The following is a 22,378-nucleotide window of genomic DNA, read 5'->3' as shown; positions in this document are numbered from 1 at the left end:
ATCCGGCTTTGAAGTCACTGTTCACTTTTCTTCTCTGTAGGCTGGGTGTCCTGTTGAATTTGTACACCTGTGCCAAGTGATTGCTCCTATTGGTTTTAATCTCTAAGGGAAATCAGCATCCAGCTGGTAGACAGTTGTACTGATGAGGACCCATTGATTTTTCTCTCCTATCCACTTACCATCAATAAGAAATGTCCTTAGCTTTCACAATACTTTTTTCCTGCCATAATGTTGCCCTGTTACCTGTCTGGTCACACTGTCAGGACTGGTCTCGTTTGCTGTTTGCATTGAGTGTGGATGTGATCAACAGCCTGATAAAAATGTTTAAGTCAATATTTGAGAAGCCTAGATAAAGATAACACTTTATAGTGAGAGCTTTTTAATAATGTGTCCTGTTTGATGTACACCAGTAGTAAAGAATTGCTGTTTTTAACAAAAAGACCCTTTTATATCAAGAATATTTATGATTTAGCAGTATCCAGAAGAAGCGCATTTAAGAAAATGCAGACAACTCGTGTACCATTTCTGGAGAAAAATAATTATTCCCTTTTTAACAGAACTTTTGCTTATGATGTTGGTACTTTTTTTTTTTTTCCAGCACAGTATTATTTGAAGTATTTTCTTTCATAAGAAGAAGCAGGCAGCATGTAAACAAAATATTCTGTGTGTATTTCTCCAAAGTGATAGGCTTTTGAAAGACTATTATCTTCAATTTAGGATGTTCAGATTATTTTACAAGGTTGCTGGGAAGAGGTGAGCATGTAACTTTTCTCAAATCTTCAGGAAAACTGTTTGTACAGCTTATACAGACACAAATACAGAGCCATTATTTCTTCTTTATAATCTGCCTGTATTGTGACAAATGTTTCTTAGTAATAGTTGTTAAATAGTGTTTTTTTTAAATGTTTAAACAGATGCTACCAAAAATTGCTGTAAACAACCAATATGGACTTTAGTTCTCCAATAAAGGGTGTATTTAAGAGGACAAGTGTGGGTGGAGTTAGGTGATGAGATGGGGAAAAGGGCTGTGTGGAAAGACTGCTGAAAAGGACTGAACAAATAAATGACACAAAATGGATATGAGTTGTTGAGCTGCAAAATATTCTCCTGTTTTTGAAAATCTTAGATGACTAATTGTCAACCATGCCATATGTAAGTAAGTAATGTGGGCTTCCAAATTTGTGGCAATTAAAACTGCCTAGCATCCCACTCCTGCCCTGTATTTTATTCTGTATACGAGTCAGTACTGAAGACTAATCTCTTATGACGTTAATCGTCTCATGAGGAGAGACAGAATAAATCACAGTAGCCCTTCCTCTCTTCACTCATGAAGATAAATGCCATAACACAATGGCTGATCTTTGTTATGACACTAACCATTATATATTTAACAGAGATAGCAAAATCTCACTGACAGCTAACAAAAGAATTCTCTCTTTACACATTCTATGAGAAGGCTGTATTTCTTTAGTTCAAAAACATGCCTTATCATATCTGCTCTCAGAGCAATTTAAGCAGTAGATCTGAATTGTGGCAGTGAACTGTATTCTGTACATCATGATGTCATGATTCAGACTAATAAAACCTGATGTGAAATAACTGTGCAAGCTTTGGAAGGAAATGGTGCATAACATCCAAGGACTCGTAAGACTCTGCGCTTTTCTATTGTCTCTTCTGACAAGAAACAATAGCTCTCCTATGTAAAATAAACAAACAAACGAGCATCCTTCCCCCCCCCAAAAAAAAATCAAAAATCAAACCAATACCAAAATCATAATTTTTCATTTTGTGGAGATTTTGGTTTTCTATTTTGCCTCCAGTACTTAAACAGGTGGGCTCAGGAAACTTAAAGAAGTGAAAGTGCCTTTTTGCTGTGTCTGTGATTGCAAGGGACTTTCATTTTTTCCAGCTTTACCACTTACTGTACACCTCTTAGGAATTTCATTCCAGGTTTTGCATGCATTCTGGTCTTTCTTTCTGGGAAAAAATTACTAAGAAATATTCTTAGTTATTTTCTGCATCTCTGTTTGCTTATTATTTTGAAGAGAGTATCACCCAATGAATAAGGAACAATCCAGACAAACGAGTTGTGAAGTTTATGGACTTCTTTTGTGAGGTTAAGAGGATCAGTGTGACTTATACTGGCTGTTCACCTAAATATCAACATATACTGTAAATTTCATGAGTTAGTTTCATACCGTCTATCAAAATTAAAGTGGAAGTATAATTTTTACAGTTTTATGTTTGCTGTCATTAAATGTATTTTAGAAACATAAATATATTTATGGTGCATTAATGGAGTCAATGTCAGTTGCATTATGAAACTTCTCTTATCTTTTTAGTGTATGAGTTTTACCAGGATGAAATACCCAAAACAGCCCAAACTAGTATGTAAGAATATTTATGTAGAGTGCATAGTTTAAAATATTTTATTTGTATTCTATGTGCTCCTCTTTTTTTCCTTTTTTTCTGTTTTCTTTTTTGCCTTCTGGAAATCTTAGGTCTGTATCTTTAGGATACTGTCTAACAAGATAAGCTCTGATAGTAAAGCAGTGGCAAGAAAATCGGCGCAACTGTCACCTCCTGTTAAATTTGGTACATTCAGAGAGTAGCCAGTAGGAATTTTATTTCTCACATTAAAAGTAGCCCTTACACATTACGTTTGCCTGAGGAAATTAAGCGATGAAAGCTTCTGAAATAAACACATATTCATTCTCTCTGTTGATTTTTCTGGGAAGTTTTACTCTTTGTAATTTCTTTTTTTTTAATTTTTCCATGATGAAACGTAAGTTATACAGCAAACCTTTCAGAAAAAAATAATCTGTATCATCTTTCAGTAGAGAAAACAGCATATATGGAAGCAAATATGCTTGAGGTTTGATGTTACTTAGTATTTTGGGGTTTTTTTTTGTTCCCTTGGTAGTGATGAATGTATTCACACTGGTGGTAGTTCTTTCTTCTGTTATCTGTAATATAAAGGCAGCTGACAGGGCCCTCATGTCCATTCAGCTCCATTAGTTCCAGTCACCTAAGCATGGTCTCTGATTTATACAGGGGTAAGTGCCAAAGGAGAATTTTTATCCCTGCTGGAATCAGAGGCATTTCAGGACTGTGGCCTGTGTGATCACTGAATGAGTACAGTTTCAGTAATATTTTTGGGCAGCAGAGCCATGTTTTGCTCCTTGTCCCTTCTCTGGAATAATTATTCACAGTTTTAAACAGCTTTGACCCATGTTTTTCAGCTGGAGGCACTGATGAAACTTCTCTAAATTAAATAGTCCAAGAATATGGTCCACAAGCCACAGGAGGTTGACAACGCAATTTGTCCTGTCAGCACCTAAGAGGTACAGTGTGCTGCTGACAAGGTATTCAGTGCTGACTGCCTGGGCAGCACTTGTGTACCTGTGTGTGGGTTTTGGGGAACCCATGGCAGTGAACTGCATCTGTATGAATGTGCTCATGTTTGAGGAGGTAGAGGGCATGGGAATATCCCAGTACAAACTGTGGTAAGGACTAGGGAAGAAAAGGTATTTTGGTAGGGATGTGGAAAGGTGGGAGATACGGAAGTTAGGAGTATTGCAACACCTCAGAAGATGAGAGTAGCACTTGGAGAGTAGGGAAATGCTGGGCTGAGGGAGAGGCAATGCAGTGTTGGAGTAGAATGCAAGAAGAGGTATGTCTTACAGGGCTAATCAGAAATCTTGAGGCTGGACTGAGCCTGTCAGAACTGAGCTGTCATTCTGGGAATCTGGATGCTTGAACTGAAATCATCAGTGGTAATCCTGTTGCTAACAGTGGAACCCATACCGGCATAGCAGGTTTGAAATCATACTGGGGTATCTTTGATCCTGATCTTACAGAAATCTGATAGGATTCTGTGTGGTCACTAGGTTCATGCTGTTACAGTCACAGAGGTGTTTATGGGTCTGTGCTGACAGAGCCTTTAGAGTGGAAGTTCCTGGTTGCCTGGACAGGCTGATTGCATTAGCAAGGAGAGAAGTGCGAAGGTTTCCATTTGTTTCAGTATGTCAGACCAGATCAATAAATTATTGTAAGTTGTTTAGGGTTGAAAACTTTACGTTTTCTGGCTTGATCTTTGAGACCACTAGCAATGGCAAGATGTAAGATGTCACTGCTGTTAGAGCTTGTGCCTTTTAAAGGAATAGCCCAACTGTATGTTTAATTTTAACTGAATTTTAATCCAGTTCATTTTGAATTCAAAATGTCAAGTGTACAGTTTACCTGGAATTTCCAAAGCACTGTTGCTGCCTTTTTATCTGTTTGAAATATGACATTATAAATAAATTTAAAAAAGAACAATAAACGTGTTCAGACATCTCAGAACAAGCCTTAAATGATCCAGTTAAAGCAATGGCATAAACAAAGAAGTCATTCAGCTTCTTTCTTGCTCTTTCCTTTCATTCAGTGTTTTAGGAGATGATCATGCCTTACATATCTTACGGCAGGTTAGCAAAGCTAGACAGTTTCAGAACATCTAGTAAGCAAATTCTGCAGTAGAAATTCTCTAGCAGGAAATACTTTACTATTTGTTCCCTCCAGTTCACACTAAAGTACTTCTGAGTGAAAGAGAGTTGGAGAAAATTATTTTATGAGTGTACTTTAAACCATTTGAACTCTATGGGTCAGTAGCATTACCTCTGAAACTAAAAAAAGTGTGCACTAGCAAGTATGCATGTAACTGCTGTTAAAACTTAATATATTTCAGCAGGTTAGGGAAATTTTGTGTTGCTTTCTTATTCATGTTACATTTTTGTTCCTTTCCTTTTTTACTTTTCTTGCTTATCTGTAGTGTCACATGGATTACAAAGACAAATTCATAGTACGGGGCATACTATGAAAGACATGTCTTATGAAATGCACTTTCTTCTACTTAGAATGTATAATTTCCTTATTGTAATTGCAACTGCTCAAAGACAAAAGTCCTACCAGGAGAATTATTATTCCCGTTTCAGCTTCTTTTAATATTTTAGTATCTGGAAACTACTCTTTACCTTTCTCTTGATCACCATCAGCAATAGTTCTACTAATATCTATGTGAGAATTTGTGTTAAAATGGATCGTAGTGCATCTTCCCTTTTTATCACCCCTCTTTTTCATTTATCTTGTACTCCTCCTTACTGTTTTCGCCTGCTTATCCATCTCTGTGCACTTCCTTTCTTCCCCCACTCTGTACCCTCCCCTCCTCTCTGAACCATTTACCCATCTTTCTTCACACAAAGGGCTTTGAACTTTTACCAGGCTGCTGATAATTCCCCAATGACTAAAGCTGTTAATCAAAAATGAACACAAAAGATTTTAGTGGGGCATTTCCCACAATAGAAATCAGTCCTCCTGTTAACCTCACATAAGCAGCTGGATAGGACAATGCTGGATTTTTTCCAGGACACTGTTCTTGTACCCTGTTTGATATTCCATCTTTCAATTCATTAATTTAGTAATGGGTGGCTAGAAAATATTTTATATTTTCTGCTTAGGAGAAGGAAAGTTAATTTTTTTGTTCTTCTAAATTCACCCTGCTGTCTTTGGGCAATCAGGATTGTCCATTGTGCAGTTCAGCCTGACTCATATTTAGCTGATGAGTAGGAGCACTGGGAATAACTGTAGTCTTCCTCTTTCTTCTCCTCCTGAGTTAATTTAAATAATGTTCTAAGGAGAATAGCTTCAGTTTATGACTAGTGGCTCAGACTATGGTTTGACCAAGCAGATATGATAAAATGATCCTGATCTTTGTCAGCTGTCTGACCTTCAGATCCCTACCAGCAGCTTCCAGAAATTTAAGAAGCTTTGGCCCCTTCCAGCTAACTATAGTCTGGTCACACAATCAGGATCATCAAGCCCACTAGACTGATCTGCCTGCTGCTTTTGGACCACAGCACAGTATCAGGCCACACTTGGTTCTTGTTTAGAAGAATTGTTTTCTGTCAGTGTAATAACTGATAGCTGCAGGCAAAACTTCCCACTTTCTGCAGGAATGTTTATGGGTGACAAGAGGGCTGACTCTCTAGTTTGCCTTTCTTCGCTCTGTCCCTCTGCTGTGTTCCCTCTACTGGTTAAAATGCAAATGATTGGACAGATTTTATTCAGGTAGTCACAAGCAGCTGTGTATATAAATTAGACTAACAATTCCATCACTTATATGGAGGTTCTCTTCCGATACTGTGGGCAAGCTGAGCATTCAGGATTTCTCTCTTATGGAAAGCTGAGAGTCTTGACTCTGCACTAGAGTTTTCTTGTTAGCAGTTCACTGGAAAGTGTTTTTCCCCTGGTGTGGCAGCTGATCTTTTTTGAGCAGTTGTCAACACACAAAAGATGATAGATGCTATGGTGAGAAAAGGAATTGTGTTTTCTTCTTGTCCCATATAACTGACAGGACTTTTCCAATGAAACTGGGAATACATCTGTTTGTGGCATTTGTGTGATTATTTAATATGAAGTTGTAAGTTGATACTTGGAGGTGTCACAAATACAACAATTTGTCAGGCTGCTACCATTTGCTGGGAGGTTTGATTTCCGCTGTGCTTGTTAGGATCTGAGCCATCTTCTCTTTGAACCATTAACCCGGGTTTGAATGAACACCAAGAATGTGTTCTGTGCAATGACTACTTCTGTTCTCTTTCAGATTGTCCTGATGGGTATCACATTATTTGTCCCAGTTATTTAGCGGCTGTCCCTTTTTAAGGCTGTAGTTGAATGGCAGGAATAAATAGAGCATATTTGATCCTCTGTGATAGAGGTTGAAGTCAGTGCAAACCATTCTTCTGTCATTGTCCTTCTTAACAAAATACATCGAAACAGTCATATTCTTCATGACAGTCCTTTGGCATGCTTTAATTTCAGTGTTATTAGTCACTGCCCATATACGATATGAGTGTTGGTGGATGGAGTGGGAGGAAGGAGAGAGATATTTAAAACAGATTAGAGCTTTCTCCCCCGATGTGCATTAGTTTTTCTGACCAAGAAGCCTGTGAGCCTGTGACTTAACTACACTACTGCATTTTAGTATGTTACTTGCCTTAAGGCAGTTAGTTATTCAGTTTGAATTTCTAATATTATTTTTAAAAGTCTTGGAAATGCAAAAGGGATTGCAGGCTTTTAGCAGTACTGATGGTGAGACACAGAGGCAAGATAGGCTAGTGTAATTATCAGTTCAGTGTATTCATTTGCTCATAGAATCTTAAAGAATACTCTGATGCTGTTTTCTGTAACTGAGGGAATAAAGTGATGTTATCATTGAAATGTTTTTTACAAGTAATTATTTTTATTTTCTTACTATGATAAACAGTGAACTTAAAACTGGGGGGGGGGGGGGAATAGAGGTGAGGACGGACAGGATAGTGGGAGGGGTAGAAAAAAACCCCATCCTTACTTAGGTTCTCTGCTGAATTAATCTTCATTCCGATAAAGAAAACTTAATCATATGCACAATAACAGTATTTTCAATTTAAGCAGTGTTTGAATTGGAGAATTAATGCTTTTCAGTTAGGGTATGAACAGTTCTTCAAATAACAGGGTTTAAAGGGTTAGATGAACAGAATTAAATTCATGGGGTATATGAACTGCAGCCCACGCTACATGTCTGGCGTAAAGCAAGTCCACACAATGGGCAATTGTTTACCCCAGCACTTTCAGCCTGTCTAACATACTGTGCATTTCAGTTTGTCATTATACCCTGAATGTGTTCACTTCATACTGTGGTATTTGAAATCTACCCTGTGGGTTTCATTAAACTTTCTGTAGTGGTGTTACGCATCCTACTTGTTGGTTTCATTGTTGTTTGGTGAAGATGATCTTCCCTATCCATATGTCTGGCCATTGTTTCCACAGCCAGTTCAGTGCAGCTTCCTCAGCACAAAGTGCTCTCCCTTCTCCCATTGTCCAGGACAGGGTGACTTCTGATGTTTGCGTAGCTTTATTGTTTCCTTACTGTTATTGTTGAACTCTCATGGTAATACTTGGCACTTGACTGACTTTATAGAGTAGGATGTGATGTCGTAGAGAAGGGGACAGGGCTACCCAAATTTTCTCAATTGCAGGGAGGAGCTGCCCAGGTGTGCTGAGGGGCCTGTACTCAGGAAGAGAAACAGGGAATCCTCCACAGTGAGTAACCCCACTTTCAAGTGCACACAGTTTCCTTCATAGCCGTGTCCAGTACAGTGTAGTATCCTCTTTTGTCCTTTCCAGTTTGCTCTCTGGAATGTTCCCAGTTTAGTTCTTTTTTTCCCTTTATTTTGGTATGTTCTCATTTTACCTTGTCCTTTTTCTTTGTCTTTTTTCTGAAGGTTAAAGTTTCCACTTTTGTTTCTTCACGCCATTAATCTTTTCTCATTCTAGTCTTAATCTTCATACACATTGTCATTCTTCCAATGTGTCATTGTGCTTCTGTCACTAATACATCATATCATTTCTCTTCCCTTGCTGTGCAGTGGCCCTCTTCCCAGCCCTGTGTGCAGTTCCTTCCGTCCTTACTCATTGCTGTACTCTTACTCTTTCCTTTTCTCCTTTCAAATCACCTTTGGATTTTCCTTTCCTGATGGATCCCTTTTGAATCTTGCCTACTAATGTACATGAGATAAGCTCAGTTCAGCTCCCAGACCTTTCTAGTGCAGCCCTCACTTCTACATTTTCCTTTGTGGAACTGAAAGATAAAGGATACAAAGCTCATCTCTAACAAAGAACTGAAGGATTTGGTAAACTGTGTTTTGGCTGCAAAAGAGAACAGGCAGTAAATCGGAACTGTAAAATGGCAGGAGAGGGCTGAGCTGGTCAAGTTGTAGTGAGTAGGGAGGCTTTGGTTTTAGGTGAGCTACTTGAATTACAACCCTGGCTAGCACCCTTCACAGCTTGACTTGCTGATAGGATGTGGTGATGTCTCTAGTTCCTGGTGGGCAGGTATCCATATAGTAGTAGCTACTTTCACATTTGCCATCATTTGGTAACTACTAGAGAGAAGCTCAGGATAAACAGAATCGGACCAAACTGCTTTTATATTTGCACAGGGTAGAAATGCAAGTTCTGGCTAAGATATGTGGTCAAGATGCTCTGGGAAGCTTGATTGCCATGGCCTGTGCGGCACCTTTTACTGCTGATTGAAAGGTTTCATTTTCCAGGGCTGTCAGTCTGGCACATCACATGAGCAAAAGAATGGCTGTTTGTTTAACAGCATAAAACTGATGGGGACAAAAAGGAAGTGGAAAATCAGAAAAATCCATACAAGATGGTTCTATCTGTAAAGAGGAGTGAGTTACTTTGGGCTCAATTGGAAAAGGCAAAGAAGTGGAAAACTGAACTGAACTGGAAAAATATACTGCACTCTGTCATGTAGCATCTTATGTGCTGTGACTGTTCTGACTGCTTCATTTTTCATTGTTTTTAGAAGCAAAAAGCATTTTAAAATTGAAACCTCACTGTGTCAATTCTCACAGTAGCTCCTGCTGTACAAGTGGGAGGTTTTAGCCAATTTTTTTCGAAGGTCATGGTGAAACCTAAGTGTAGAATATTCAAATGACCTCAAATAGTTCTAAAGTAATAAAAATCAAAGAAAGTGCTAGTCTTTTTTATTATTATTATATTTTCCCTTGGGTTTTTGTGGGGATTTTTTTTTCCCCCCTTGTGCCTGAAAGAAAATCTGTTGCTGTGTCATAAAATTAGTTGCATATTTCAATTCTTGTATTTGGAACCTGGTAAGAATTTTTCCCAGGCAGATGTAGCAGATGATGTACAAAAACAGCAAGTAAGTCTTTTTCTTGCTGCAGTTTCCTGGGTTGTATCTGGCCTTTCAACAGACAGAGGACTCCAGTCTCAACACTACTGTTCCCTGCCTTTCACAAATGACTAGATAAAAACTGCATGATCATATAACCTTTCAGATTCACAGGACAGCTGTGTCTTGTCACTTACACATTTATTATTTCTTTCCAGGCATTGGAAAAGTACCCCAACTCACCAATGACTGCAAAACAAATATTGGAAGTCATTCAGAAAGAAGGGTTAAAAGAAACAAGGTCAGTGTTTATCTGTTCTGTATTTTTGCTATATTTTTGAAAACCATCCAGGAGTGGTATATAATCTTTACAAAACTTAAAGTGCTGTCTGAATTGATTTCCAGTACCAAAGTGGGAAATACAGCTGATAGGTTTATTAGTTCAAGGCTTTTAAAATGGTTGCTGGCTGGTTTAACTTCGTACCTTCTAAAAGGAGTCTGTGGGCCAGCTTAAGTCCAGTGGCTTTTCTTTACAAAGAGGGTGTGATCAAGTACTGAAGCTTGACAGCTGGGTTACTTTTGCCACTGTGTGCATGGAGAAAGTGCAAGATGAAGCTCGGCACACTTCTCCTCTCCCTTGGGTTTGTGGTCTGGCACTTAAATCACTGTTAGGACATGATGGTGTTGCCTGTGGTTACAGGGGTTATGCCGATAAAGAACTGGGAATGGAAGGATAGGGGTGTTTGAGCACTGGGAGCTTATCTGTGTGGCTGCAGAGGATGGATACAGCAACTGATAACTGATGCAGCAACTCCACTGCAGAGTTTCTTAATAACAGCATAGTCTGGATGTAGATTTCAGCGATAATGATTAGGCTTTTAGGGGGATAGATGGGTTATCCAGAGCCTACAGAAATAAACAGTTGTCTTCCATAGACACCTGGTTCAGATGGGCACGCAGCTTCTTGTCTGAAAGGTGACTGTCTACTTGGTAGCTTCTCTAGTGACCTGCAAATAGAAACTTGAGCAGGAAGTAAAAATAAGGAAAAATTGGTTGTTTGGTGGGGTTTCCTACAAGATGCACTTTCCTCTTCTCCAAATGTTATAGTAAAATCTTTCTGTTTTAATAAATTGTTTTAATACTTGTTGCTGTCTCAAACCAAAGGTAGAAATCTGCTTTTATTTTAATTATATCCTTCTAGTGTGGAACCTAAAGCCTAGGACAAGAGAACTTCAAATCCCATGTAAAGGTGAACCAGAAGTAAACATGGGACATATTTTTGCTGAATTCACTGTTGTTCCTAAGAAACAGAGCATTCTGTGTGATTGTTTGCACTGCATAATGGTACACTACTTTATTGGTAGCCTCATAACATTCTCATAATAGCTGTATTTTGGTAAAATTAAAAAAGAGGTGGTGTGGAAGATGAAGTTGAATTTGCCACCTTTTACAGATTTAAGTGTATTAGTTCCTGTCAAGAAACTGCTTCAAGCATATTTGGCAATGATGCCAAGGAAACAAGGGGATGAAAACTTTAGAAAATGAATGTCCAAATGTGTGTTATGCTGCAACGATTTGCATACAAGAACAAAAAAGCAAGAAAACACAATTTTGAAAATCTGTTTTACTAAGATACTGTTTCTCACAGCAGTGATTAGATTGCTTTCTTCTTCTTACGTCTTGTGATATGAGACAACTGCATGGGAGGGGCTCAAATGCCTGATAATAGCACTTCTTTGTAATTTTAAAAATTCTTGTATCCGTGATCAGAACATGAATAAAATTTGGCGTGGAAAACCTATGGGAGGGAATGAAGGCAATGTTTTATGTTTTAAGTATAGAAAATGTCAAAGCCCTTTTTAATTGTTGCAGAATGGATAATAAGAGAAAGATTCCTTTAAAGAGGTTCAAAGCTAGAACTTCTTTCATTTCTTCAGTTACTAGGAAACAGAATTGCAGAGAAATAGGAAAGAAATTCAGATTTGTTATGATTTTTATTCATAGTATGATATGTGCAGATATGTGTGAATGTGTAGTAGATTGCAGGATGCTATATGTGGTCCTGAGTACCTAGAAAACTGAGAAGGATAAATTTAATATTCTTTTCTCCATACTCGAAACATTCTACTATGTTATAGGCTCGGTGATCCTAAACTCCTTAGCCTAAATATTCTAAATTCTGCAATTGTAAAATGAAAAAATGTTGATTCTGTATTGATTTTTTTTTTTAAAGTATTTTGAATTTGCATTTAACTTCTGATTTCATGTTAAAGTTGTTTCTGCTGCATTTCAATATTGATTTGGCACAAACTTGCAAGGTTATCTTCTTGCCTAACTCTTAGTAGGATCCAATAAGGTATTTGACTTCGTACATGTATTTGTTGATTGGGCCTCAGTGTGTATGTAATGTTTTCACAGTACTTGAATTTAAAGTCTCCCATTCAGTTCATCCTGCCCTGCAATGTTTTTTGGTACCTTTCTGCCAGTGTGGTGCCTTTGCTGTTACTAAAGATGGTCTTTCCTGGTCTCTTTGCTGCAGCCAGCTAAGATAAGCAAGGGATGTAAATTTATGATGTGCAGTCACCTGGCCATAAGCAGCAGAATGGCATGAGTGTATTTTATTCTGTATTGATTTGTGCATTCTTCTAAGTCTGAACTTGTGCCAGGAATATGTTACTACTTTAATATACTTTACTTATTCCTTTATACTGATTATCATTGTCAGGAGAACCTTGGTAATTCTAAATGAAGTTCTTCAAAAATTCTCCTCTCTACTGTTCCATTTTTAGATGAATGAGATTAATTGGCTTAGTCATTTTTCATATCTATTGCAGCATTAATTAATCTAAAGCTTTTTGCTGTGGTAGTAAATCTGAAAAAATAATGTATGATTTTCAGCAATCTCATTGTCATTATGTGTAATCTTTAAAAAGGCACTGTCAGACTATACAGCCTCTTTTTTTCTTTGTTTGCCATAAAGACATCAAGTTGCATATTTATTTTTGTATTACTCAAATAATTAAATGCAAAAGGAGGAAAATTCCTGAGTTACAAAGCAGATATAGGTTACAAACAAAAATAAAAACTTCACTGATATATCCTGTGAGAGGTTATAGCCTACCTGGTTTTCTGTGTCTTTGAGGGGGTACTTGTTAAATACTTTTCCTGTTATGGTGGTTGATTGTAAAATGGTCGGCAGGCAGGTCTGCTTCCTAGAAGGAATAAAAAGTTTTAAGGCAAACATTTTGAGGATGTAGAAAAAGCTGGTTTTCTTCTGTGAGTGGTGGGGAGGAGAGGTGTTTATTTTACACTCACACCTGTGAACAGTGTCAGGCCAACAGTCCTGGACATGGAAGTCTCTTTACAAGGAAAACAGACAGCAGCTCACTTCAGTGCACAGTGCTCTGGATTTTCTATCCTAGAACCTGCTGTCCCAATGTTTTGAAAACATTTCCCTCTCGTGTTGTAAATTTCTAGACTTGCAACCTGGTGTGTATGTATCCAGGTGTGAGATTTTGCTAGTGTGACATAGACTACTAGTCAGAGTATGATCCACACTAGCCTCAGTGCTCCTTTTCACTGGTCTGCTGCCTCAATAGTTGTTCTCCATCTTGTATTTCTCCTGTTACTTGTTCCTGTTAAGGTCTAGAATTTCCATTACTGAATTGTGTTCAGGTTTTCTGCAGACTGCTTCTCTAACTCAATAATTGATTGCTTTAACCATGTACTCTCATCTTTCAGCATGCTTGCAGCTCTTCCAAGTTTAGTGTCAACTGCTTATTAGAACTTGTTTCCTTTTGCAGCATGACATTTCTCTTTTTTGCTTATGGAAGTCCCATGAGAAACAATTTCCAAACAATCATTAAGTCAGGCTGTAGGATGCCTACTTGGGCTATAGGATACTTACTGCTGCTTCTCTAGCTACAGGGTCTGCTGCTATGTCACAAATAATATTTTGATAGATTTGAAGTAACTTGTTCTTGACAACTCTATGTATTACTCAACTTCTTATTTGCTAAATGCTTCCAAATAATTTTATTCCATATTTGAGGGGAATTGAAATTCAGTTGTTGCATCTCTACTTCTTTGGACCAGCCTTCTTTCATTCTTTTTTTTTTTTTAAGCTATTCACTAAGTGTTTTCCATCTGTTTGGAATTACTGCTATCCTCTACAAATTCTCAAAAATGACTTGATAGTTCTGAGACTGATCCAGTCAGCTTTAATTACCTATAGTGAATTACCTATAGTAAATTTAATTACCTATAGTAAATCAGTAGATTTAACTGATTTGAGAATATCTAATTTATTTAATTATCATCTAATCAATTTTTCCGTGTTTTTTCCTGGTGTTGATTTTAGCAGTTGTCTAATCATAGACACCTTTCTGATTAGGCATTAACACCTCTGTTTTTGGTATAAGTGCTCAGTGCTACCCCTCCATGGAAGAGCAAACCAGTTTCCTATCTGTTAGTGTGCTTACACAGCTTTATGCATGTTGTGTGAGTGAGTTTGCTGAAGTTTAATTTCCTGAAGCCAATTTTGGTTTTTTTGTATTCTCCCTTAATTTCCTAAAAATGAAGAATCATTCCTGCATGACCACTCAATGTTTTCAGCTGGCTCTTCCCCACGGGTTCAAGTCAAACCTAGTACTGCCTTCCTTTCTAACTGCTTTTTGCATCTTCTGTTCAAGGATTTTTGTTCCTAACACAGGCTCAGAAACTTGCCAGATGCTTCTCTGTCTCTGTCTTTCTTTTCCCAGGAGATACCTGTGTGGTCATAATGGGTATATTTAACTAGGTCATCATGTGTTTGAAAAATTTTTGCTGATTCTCACAGAAAAAAAAAAAAGCTTCTCTCTAATTCTCTTGGTTTCTTGCTATATTAAACTCTGACCCAAGTATCATCCTTAGTTTTGTCCTTTTTTGTCATTACCTGGAAATTGCCTGTAGAACCACCAGAAATAACCGATCTGTTCCCTTCTGTTTGGGACACTGCACCTTCATGAAGAATAGGACCAATTGAGACTGCTTAAAATTATCAGGGAGACAAAAATAAGACAGAAGTTGGTATGAACGAGGTGTTTGGATTAAGGAAGAAAAGATTGACTATAGACATAGTGAGTCTTCAACTATATAACAGATATGAAAGAGTGAGGGTTATCTTGAATGTCTGATATGGACAGAACGAGAAATAAGACCTTTTAAAATTGTGGAAAGAGAAGATTCTGATTAGACAGCAGAAATTTTTTTTAAATTTTTTAATTGATTTCTGTCATGAATTGTGGGAGAGATGTGAGAGATCTCTACATCTCTCCAAAGCCAATGTAGATACATGTCTGTCAGGAGTAATGAAGGTTTGGTTGATCCTGCCTTGAACTAGAGAAATGAACTAGCATATCCCTTGATCTGCGGTTTTCTATGAATTTTTTAAGATCGGTTTTCAGTACTTGGGCCCTACATATTGTTTGAGTCCTAGGGGAGAATATCCAGCCAAACTCCGATAAATGTTTGATGCTAATAACCCTAGATTATGTCTTGGCTTTCTGTAGTTCCTTTTGTCCTTTGCATGGTGAGGCTGGGAAATTGACTTGTCTGGATAAGATTAAAGCCAAGGTTTCTCAGTCCAAGTTAAAAGCCAATAAAATTTCAAAATGGGACAAGCACTGTTTAATTTCTTGGAGTGCTACTTTAGCCCACAGCTATGCTAGCTATTTGCTTTCCTCCTGCATTAGACTCAGGATTGTGACTGGAATGGGATAATTTCATAGTGGTTTTGCTGTTCAGCTAGAGTAACTGACCTCTGTATGGTCAAGTAACTTTGATTCTGTTCAGGTAATTCATAGAAGAGTTTAAAAGAAGTCCCTTTGTCTCATTCTGTTTTTCATTTTCCAATAAGAGTTTTAAACTTCTTTCTCTTGATGTTTCTTTGTTGATCTTAGTTTCAGCTGTGGGAATCAAAGTCCTATCTCCTCATCATCAGTTTTTTCCTCTGCATATTTTGTCTTTTGCTCCGCAAGACTAAGCTATCTATTGACTTATTGTTGTGACAGTAGTCTTTCAGAAGACTAAGAAGAGGTGCTTGCCATTGGCACTGGCAATAGTGCTGTTTCTTCTCCGCTCCACAGTGTTGATAATATTTATCATGAATTATATCATAACATATTAAGTCTTCTGAGCCTAGGAAAGCAGCAAAGTATGACGCTAATAATAGTCTCGAAGACGCTCTTACTAGATTTACACACTTTTTACAGAAATATGAAACTAGTGGGTTAGCTAGAATTAAACCCACTTCAAACTGCTGAGGGGAGTCATCAGTGGAATAAAACACATGATCCGTGCAGGGTCTGTATTTTGCTTTGAAGTTAGAGGGGACTCCTGAAAATATTACCATCACTTGTGAATCCTTTGATCTTTCTGACAGTGTCTCTTTAAGCCTTTGCATACTTCATCCTTAGAGCTATTGACTTAAAAATAAAATCCCTTCTGAATGCTGCTGTTTCTGTAAATAGGCTAAATGAGCTGGCAACTGTCTTCTGTTGTTTATCGTTTTAAAGTTCCTTGTTTTATTGTGTATGCATGTAGACAGAATTTTTGCTTTCTTTCTCTGTAAAGTCATTCCAAGATGTCATTATGATTCATAATTAAGTCATAGTTTTTATCTTTCACTAAAAAAAAAGAAAAAAAAAAAGAAAAAAAGAAAATGCTCTCCAATTACCAAACACCCTTAAAAAATTAATTGAAAGAACCACAGTTTTTGTCTTAAGGCTCTGGTTGTTAATAGAAGAGCACGTTAAAAGGCTTCTGTGGTTGCATATGTCTGATAGAATTTATTTGGGAGCCTCTTCAGCTGAAGGGAGTGCATTGTTTTGTCTGAAGATAGTTATTCCCTGCAATGGACTGAAAGGAAACCTTGATGGAGAGAGAGAGAGAAAGCTATTCAGATTCTTTTGCCTGGCATTATTAGGTTGATTTTCATGCATCTACAGATGTGGCTTTTGGCTGTAGAGTAGTGAAAGAAACAAACTTTCAGTACAATCTGTCTTTCTGCATAAATTCACTTCAGACACCTCTTTGAAACGCACTTCTTCCCAGTGTAACAACAAACTGCCTAATTTGGTAGGCCGTTTTGATAGCAGCAATTTGCCAGCTGAAAATCTCAGGCTTGCTCCTTCTTGCTTAGGCATTCCCAGCATTGTTATGCACGGTGCAGTTTAGCCTGATAAAAATTGGTAAATTTCCTATATTACTGCATTCCAGCCTTGGCACTTTAACTTGCAGAATCACACCCTTGTCACCTCTGTGGTAATTATTTCAGGTTTTAGAGTGATGTAGCCCTAAAACAACTATGGTATTAGCTCAAACCAAACATCAGGGTTGTGAGTTCTGGACTCCATGTTGCTGCATTGTGATTACCCTACTGTTAGTTTAAAGCTAGCTTGCTTATGTCTGGACAGCAGTAATCCCACCTTTGTATTGATTTGGAAAACTAGTTTTGGATGCAGATTAAACAGGTGTAAAATAATAAAACCTCAAATGTTTTCCCTCAGCTAATGCAAAGATGACAGAATTTTTATTTATTAGTGATGGTGAATCTTCCATTATATATATTATACAAGATATATTTCAATATAAGACATTTAACTACCTTGAATGTACTTTTTTTTTTTTTTGCCTGACCCACCATTGACCTAATTTCTTCTCCATATTTCTAGTATTTTAGAAATTATCCGGGCTGTTGTGTTAGCTTCGATGCTGCTCTTCTTTCCTTCACAGGACAGTTGAGTCTCTGACTAGGGACTTTAATAAACAGTCCAGTAAAATCAGTCTGCGTGTCAGCTTTTTTTATAAAATTACCTTTGTTTCATTTTGGTTCCTTTAAGTAGCAGGTACCCCAGTTGTTACAGGCAGGCTAAAAATCATGCTTATGTCACAGATGAAAAGTCTTGTGTTAGTTTTATTAAGTGGTGGATTTAATTTTAGAAGTATTTCAGATTATAAATGACAATGTAAATTGTAAGAACCTTTTGAGTATGACACAGAATACTTTGGAGGATACTGCTCTTACTTTTGAGAGTATTAATTGAGCATATGTAAAAAGAGAGTGGAGACAGAAGCAAAGTAATATTTATCAAAGCTTAAATGCAGAGGTATGAATATATCCTGGTCCTCTGCTCCTCCACTCCCAATATCTTGTCCGTGAAGGAGGTGTTGCCAGTGCAGTATCTTCTAGTTCCCATCTGTATGGAATCCCTTATCCCAAGAGTTTCTGCAAGGTGAATCTTCACTCTTTCTCATACTACATCACCTATCCCATGGTCTCCAGTTATCCTAATCTGCTGTCATCCTTTTTCCCTTCCTTTGAGGACTCAAACTCCATTCAGTGTCCCTGCAATTTTCCTAAGTATTACAGTGTAGACATCCCAGTATTTATTTCATGTCCTGACTGGGGACCAATCAAGTGTCCTTCTTTAGTTTGATTGTAGGACCAGTTATGAGAAAACAGAACAATTCCAGAATTTTATTATGACCTTAAATTGATGGTTTAAAACAGTTTAGAAAAGTTCCTATAGCTTCCTTTCTAGATTTCAGAACAGTTGATTGTCTCTTTTTTTTAAGATTAGCATGTTGCTGCTGCATTTTCATGTGCATTTGTGCTCACGTAGTGTTCAGGACTTCAGTTTTCCATTTGGTACAATATTTCTCTGTGTTTGTGTGCTAAAACATACATTGTAACCACCTTTCCACCTCTCATGTAATAGGAAATAGTACTGTTTGATTTTTTTTTTTTTAATTTTTTGAAAGATCTGCTAGAAACTTGTTTGCTTTACATCTGATAGCAGTTCTGCAAAACACACCTGCAAAGACTGGGAAAACAGCAATCCAGTATGTGTGACACACTTGCTTCCACAGTGCTATTAAAATATTTTTATTTTACTTTTGCAGCCATTTAGATTTTTATTCCTTCCACACAAGCCCAATCTGTATATTCTCAAAGAGTACTATGCTTGTGCACTGCATAAACCTTTGTTTTATTTGTTGGTTGCTTTACTGGTAAGGGAGAGTGACTTGTAGGATTGTTAGATATTCAAGTTACAATAATTCAGAGGATATGTGAGAATTTTAAAAGTTCAGTTGTTTAGCTGTAATAGGAAAAATTGTGGTGTTAGATTTTGTGATGTGATAGACATATTTCAAATTCTAAAGATCTGTATGGGAAAAATATTTTATTTTTGAATGCAAGTCCTCTTTATGACAACCTAATTTGCTGAAATTAAGATCTCCATAATGTGTTAAGGTAACGTTAAAGATATTCTTTTTTTAATACAAGTGTAAATCCAACAACTTAAATGTAACAAATAATGGATAGCAGTGCAGATGCTGATGATCTTAAAAGATTTACTGTTTATTTTGTACAGTCATGAAAACACTTCCTATAAAGGACATTTTATTTTGAAATAGGAGACATCAACTGTGACTAAATAATATAAATTACTCAACGATTTCAGTGTTGTTTTTCATAGTGTAATGATTCTTTTATCAATATATTTTCATATTTAATGTAAGAGTTTGTTTTGTCTTTTTTCTATGTTGTGTCTCAGTGTAGACTGCTATGGAAAGAGACTGAAAAGCAATAATGTAGTTCAGGCTGATGAAAAGAGAAACCTTCTGCATTATAAATTGGTGTCACCATATGCGTAGCATTATCCCAAAAGAGTGTATTGTGTCATATCTGTCTTCTCACATTTCTCCTAGACAGCGTAACTACGCTGCATGCTACAGATCTTTTTTCTTTAATGTTTCGGTATTTCAAAGAGTAGGTCTGCTTTAAAAATAATGTCTCTTTTTCATAGAGAGAGAAATTAAATAAAAATATCCTGAACACGTTCAAAACAGTTAGATACTCGCAGAAGTTACGTTATGAAGGTTTCACCAGATCTTCAGTCCGTCCTCTGAGCAGTGAAAGTTTTCTGGTTGGTTTATTTGTTTGGGGTGGGGGCTTTGTTTTATTTGGTGGTTGTTTTGTTTTGTGTGTGTGTAGTATGTTTCCTATAGTATAGTGCTTTAAGCCTGATTTCTTTTCTAAAAATGACTGAAGAGACGAGATCTTCCAGTCTGCAGAGTGTTTTCTTTTTTATCCAAAGTCTGCCTGCAGTTCCTATAAACTGAACCATGACTAGATTGAATACATTCTTCTATTTTACTTCCTTTATCAGATTGTTTTGCTAGCATCTTTTCGAGGAAAGCAAGGACATAGAAGAGCTTTCCAATAATAGTTGTCCATTGTTGTCCATATGCAAAATTTTCAAAAAAATTTTGGGGAAACTGAGATTTGACAGCATGTGTTCTTCTTTCCATCATTGTTCTGAAATGAAGATCTGCCACTTATTAAAATTATAGTACATAGGTACTGGTATTTTAAAATAAAAGTCAGAAGCAAGACCTGCAAGAGAACTTAGTATCAGTGTATGCTGGTTAGGGGCAAAATGCAAGAATCTTTCTTGAGTAGCCAACAACCTTGTTCAGCTCTCTTGTGCTTGGAAAAGGCAAGAATAATCTCCTGTATTTACTTTAGGTAGTATTTGGACAAATGCGATTCAACACATAAGCCTGTCAGGAGCAGCCATATATATAAAAATTTCAAACACAGAAGGATACAGACACTTTAGCTAGAAGGAGTCACCTTTTGAATGTACACTCTGATAAAATATTCTTAGGAAAAAGGTTTAATCTGCTGAAGGCTTAAAACCTGCAGTCAAAATTGAAGTCTGGCTGGGAACTTGAAGACGTGCCTTCATTTAATGGATTTATGAGCTTTTGTTGCACCATCTGAGTAACCTAAGAAGCTACTTTTCCTTGCAGGTGTAAAATGAATTACTGTAGGTTTCAACTTGCTAGTTGCTGATTGAGATTTATTTGTTGGGGTTGAATTTTTTTGGCATTTCTGTTTTGTTCTCTGTATTTCTCTTTTGCATTGAAAAGTTAGTACTTAAGCCTATTATTTATTACTGCTTTGAATTTCATTTATCCCACAGCTGACTTTTGTCTTTATTTCTAAGCATTCTGTCTTAAGGGACATGCACAACATCCCACAAAATAGTATAATCTTCTTTATGCTATTTCTAGTATTCCATAGCAACTGAGGAAGAAAAATGAGCCTAAACTGAACACTACAACACAGGCAATTCATTACAGATTTTCCGCTTAGTATTCAGTAAATTGTCAAGTCCTTATTTTCATCATTAGCATATTTTTCACAGAGCAGAAGCATAGCCATTTCTGGCAGACTGAATTAAATCTGTTTTACTTGAATGTGAAAGAAGAAAACATTGTCAGGCTTTCTATGAAAGCATAATTTTCTAGTAATAATTTATTTTTCTGGAACAGTTTGCTGTGGATGTCTTTGTTTCTATAAAGATATGGGTGTATATGCTTCAGTTTACCTGTAATGAAACCATTTCTTAACTGAAGGGGAAAAAATATGGAAAAATCTAGGATTTTTATTTTATTTTCTTTTTTTTTTTCCTATTTGTATTGCATGAGCTGAAACATTTCCTAGTTCTCTTTTAGCCGTGCACTGGCACATTTGATTTAAAATTTTGAGGTACATTTTTTTAGAATCAAGGCCCCCCCAGAAATGCCTCAGAATTTCACTGTCTAAGGACAATGAAAAAGATCAGGTATAACTGTTCAGAAAATTTGTTATGTACATGAATTTCTTTTCTATCTAAGTCCAGTTGATAACCATTCCATTTTATTAATTTTGAGTCTCATAGGTAGTCTTAATTACTGTGAAATTAAATTATGTGCAAGCTCTTAATTTCAAAACAGAATTTAAAAAGTGCCTGAACATATTTTGTTTGCTTATGTACTGTCATGTTAAGAAGAACATGTTTTATTCAAGATTTTATTTTCTTTCAGCAATATCGAAAGCTCCCATCTTCTGTTTGTAATCCCAATAAACTCTGCATTTGTCAGTGAGTCTGTTTTATGATAGCTGTTTGCTAGAACCGGTAACTGTGTGGCTGGCAAATATTTTCAACATTAACAGAGAACAGGGAACCAAAACATATACCTCAAATCAAAGTATAAATAAAAGAATTTAAAATTTGTATGTATGAAACTTGTGTTTATGGGCGAGTGTGTAAATACACCTGCAGACACAAATTCACCTCTCTACTCATACACGTGCCCTTATATAAAGTTGTAAATCACAAAATTATACTCAAATGTGTCATTTGCTCAGTTACTCCAATAGCAAAGAGTACAGGAAAGAGCTCAAATGATCCCTAAGAACTGTTTTGCTGTCTGTCCTCAACAGCTAAAGAGAGGACAAATTGACTTTTTTCCCCTAATTTCTTTTGGTTTTCCTTGTATTTTATTATGAGGAAAGGAAAATGGGATCTCGTAGCTCTTTTTAGTAAGTACTACCTTTCAGCAAGAAAATACCAAGCAAACACAGCTGAGTAACCCTGTTTAGGATCTTACAGCATCCGTAGCTACTGCTGTATAGTTTGCGTTTCAATAAGCTTATGATATGTTTATTTGCTGTCAGGAATCCGTCAAGATACACCATTCAGAGCTTCACTGGCAGGCTTTTATATTTAATTAGAAAATAAAATAAAACAAGTGCGGGATCCAGACAACTAATCTTTCTTG

The 22,378-nt window shown here is 36.8% G+C and overlaps 1 protein-coding gene across 3 annotated transcripts in view; it reads left to right on the top strand.

Annotated features, from left to right (window-relative positions):
• Positions 1-22,378, top strand: part of ASXL3 (ASXL transcriptional regulator 3) — a 130,672-nt gene that overhangs the window by 16,167 nt on the left and 92,127 nt on the right. For 2 of the 3 annotated variants that reach the window (XM_032697664.1, XM_032697675.1), the window contains exons 2-3: positions 9,940-10,022; positions 10,321-10,323. In XM_032697664.1, the coding sequence (XP_032553555.1) occupies positions 9,940-10,022; positions 10,321-10,323 (86 nt within the window). Of the gene's footprint in view, positions 1-8,054; positions 8,119-9,939; positions 10,023-10,320; positions 10,324-22,378 lie in introns of all 3 variants that reach the window. The other variant, XM_032697709.1, reaches the window with a different exon arrangement.

The sequence above is a fragment of the Chiroxiphia lanceolata genome, chromosome 1 (genome assembly GCF_009829145.1).
Source record: "Chiroxiphia lanceolata isolate bChiLan1 chromosome 1, bChiLan1.pri, whole genome shotgun sequence".
In the NCBI taxonomy this organism is placed as follows: Eukaryota; Metazoa; Chordata; class Aves; order Passeriformes; family Pipridae; genus Chiroxiphia; species Chiroxiphia lanceolata.
This window is presented reverse-complemented; position numbering and strand designations above follow the sequence as displayed.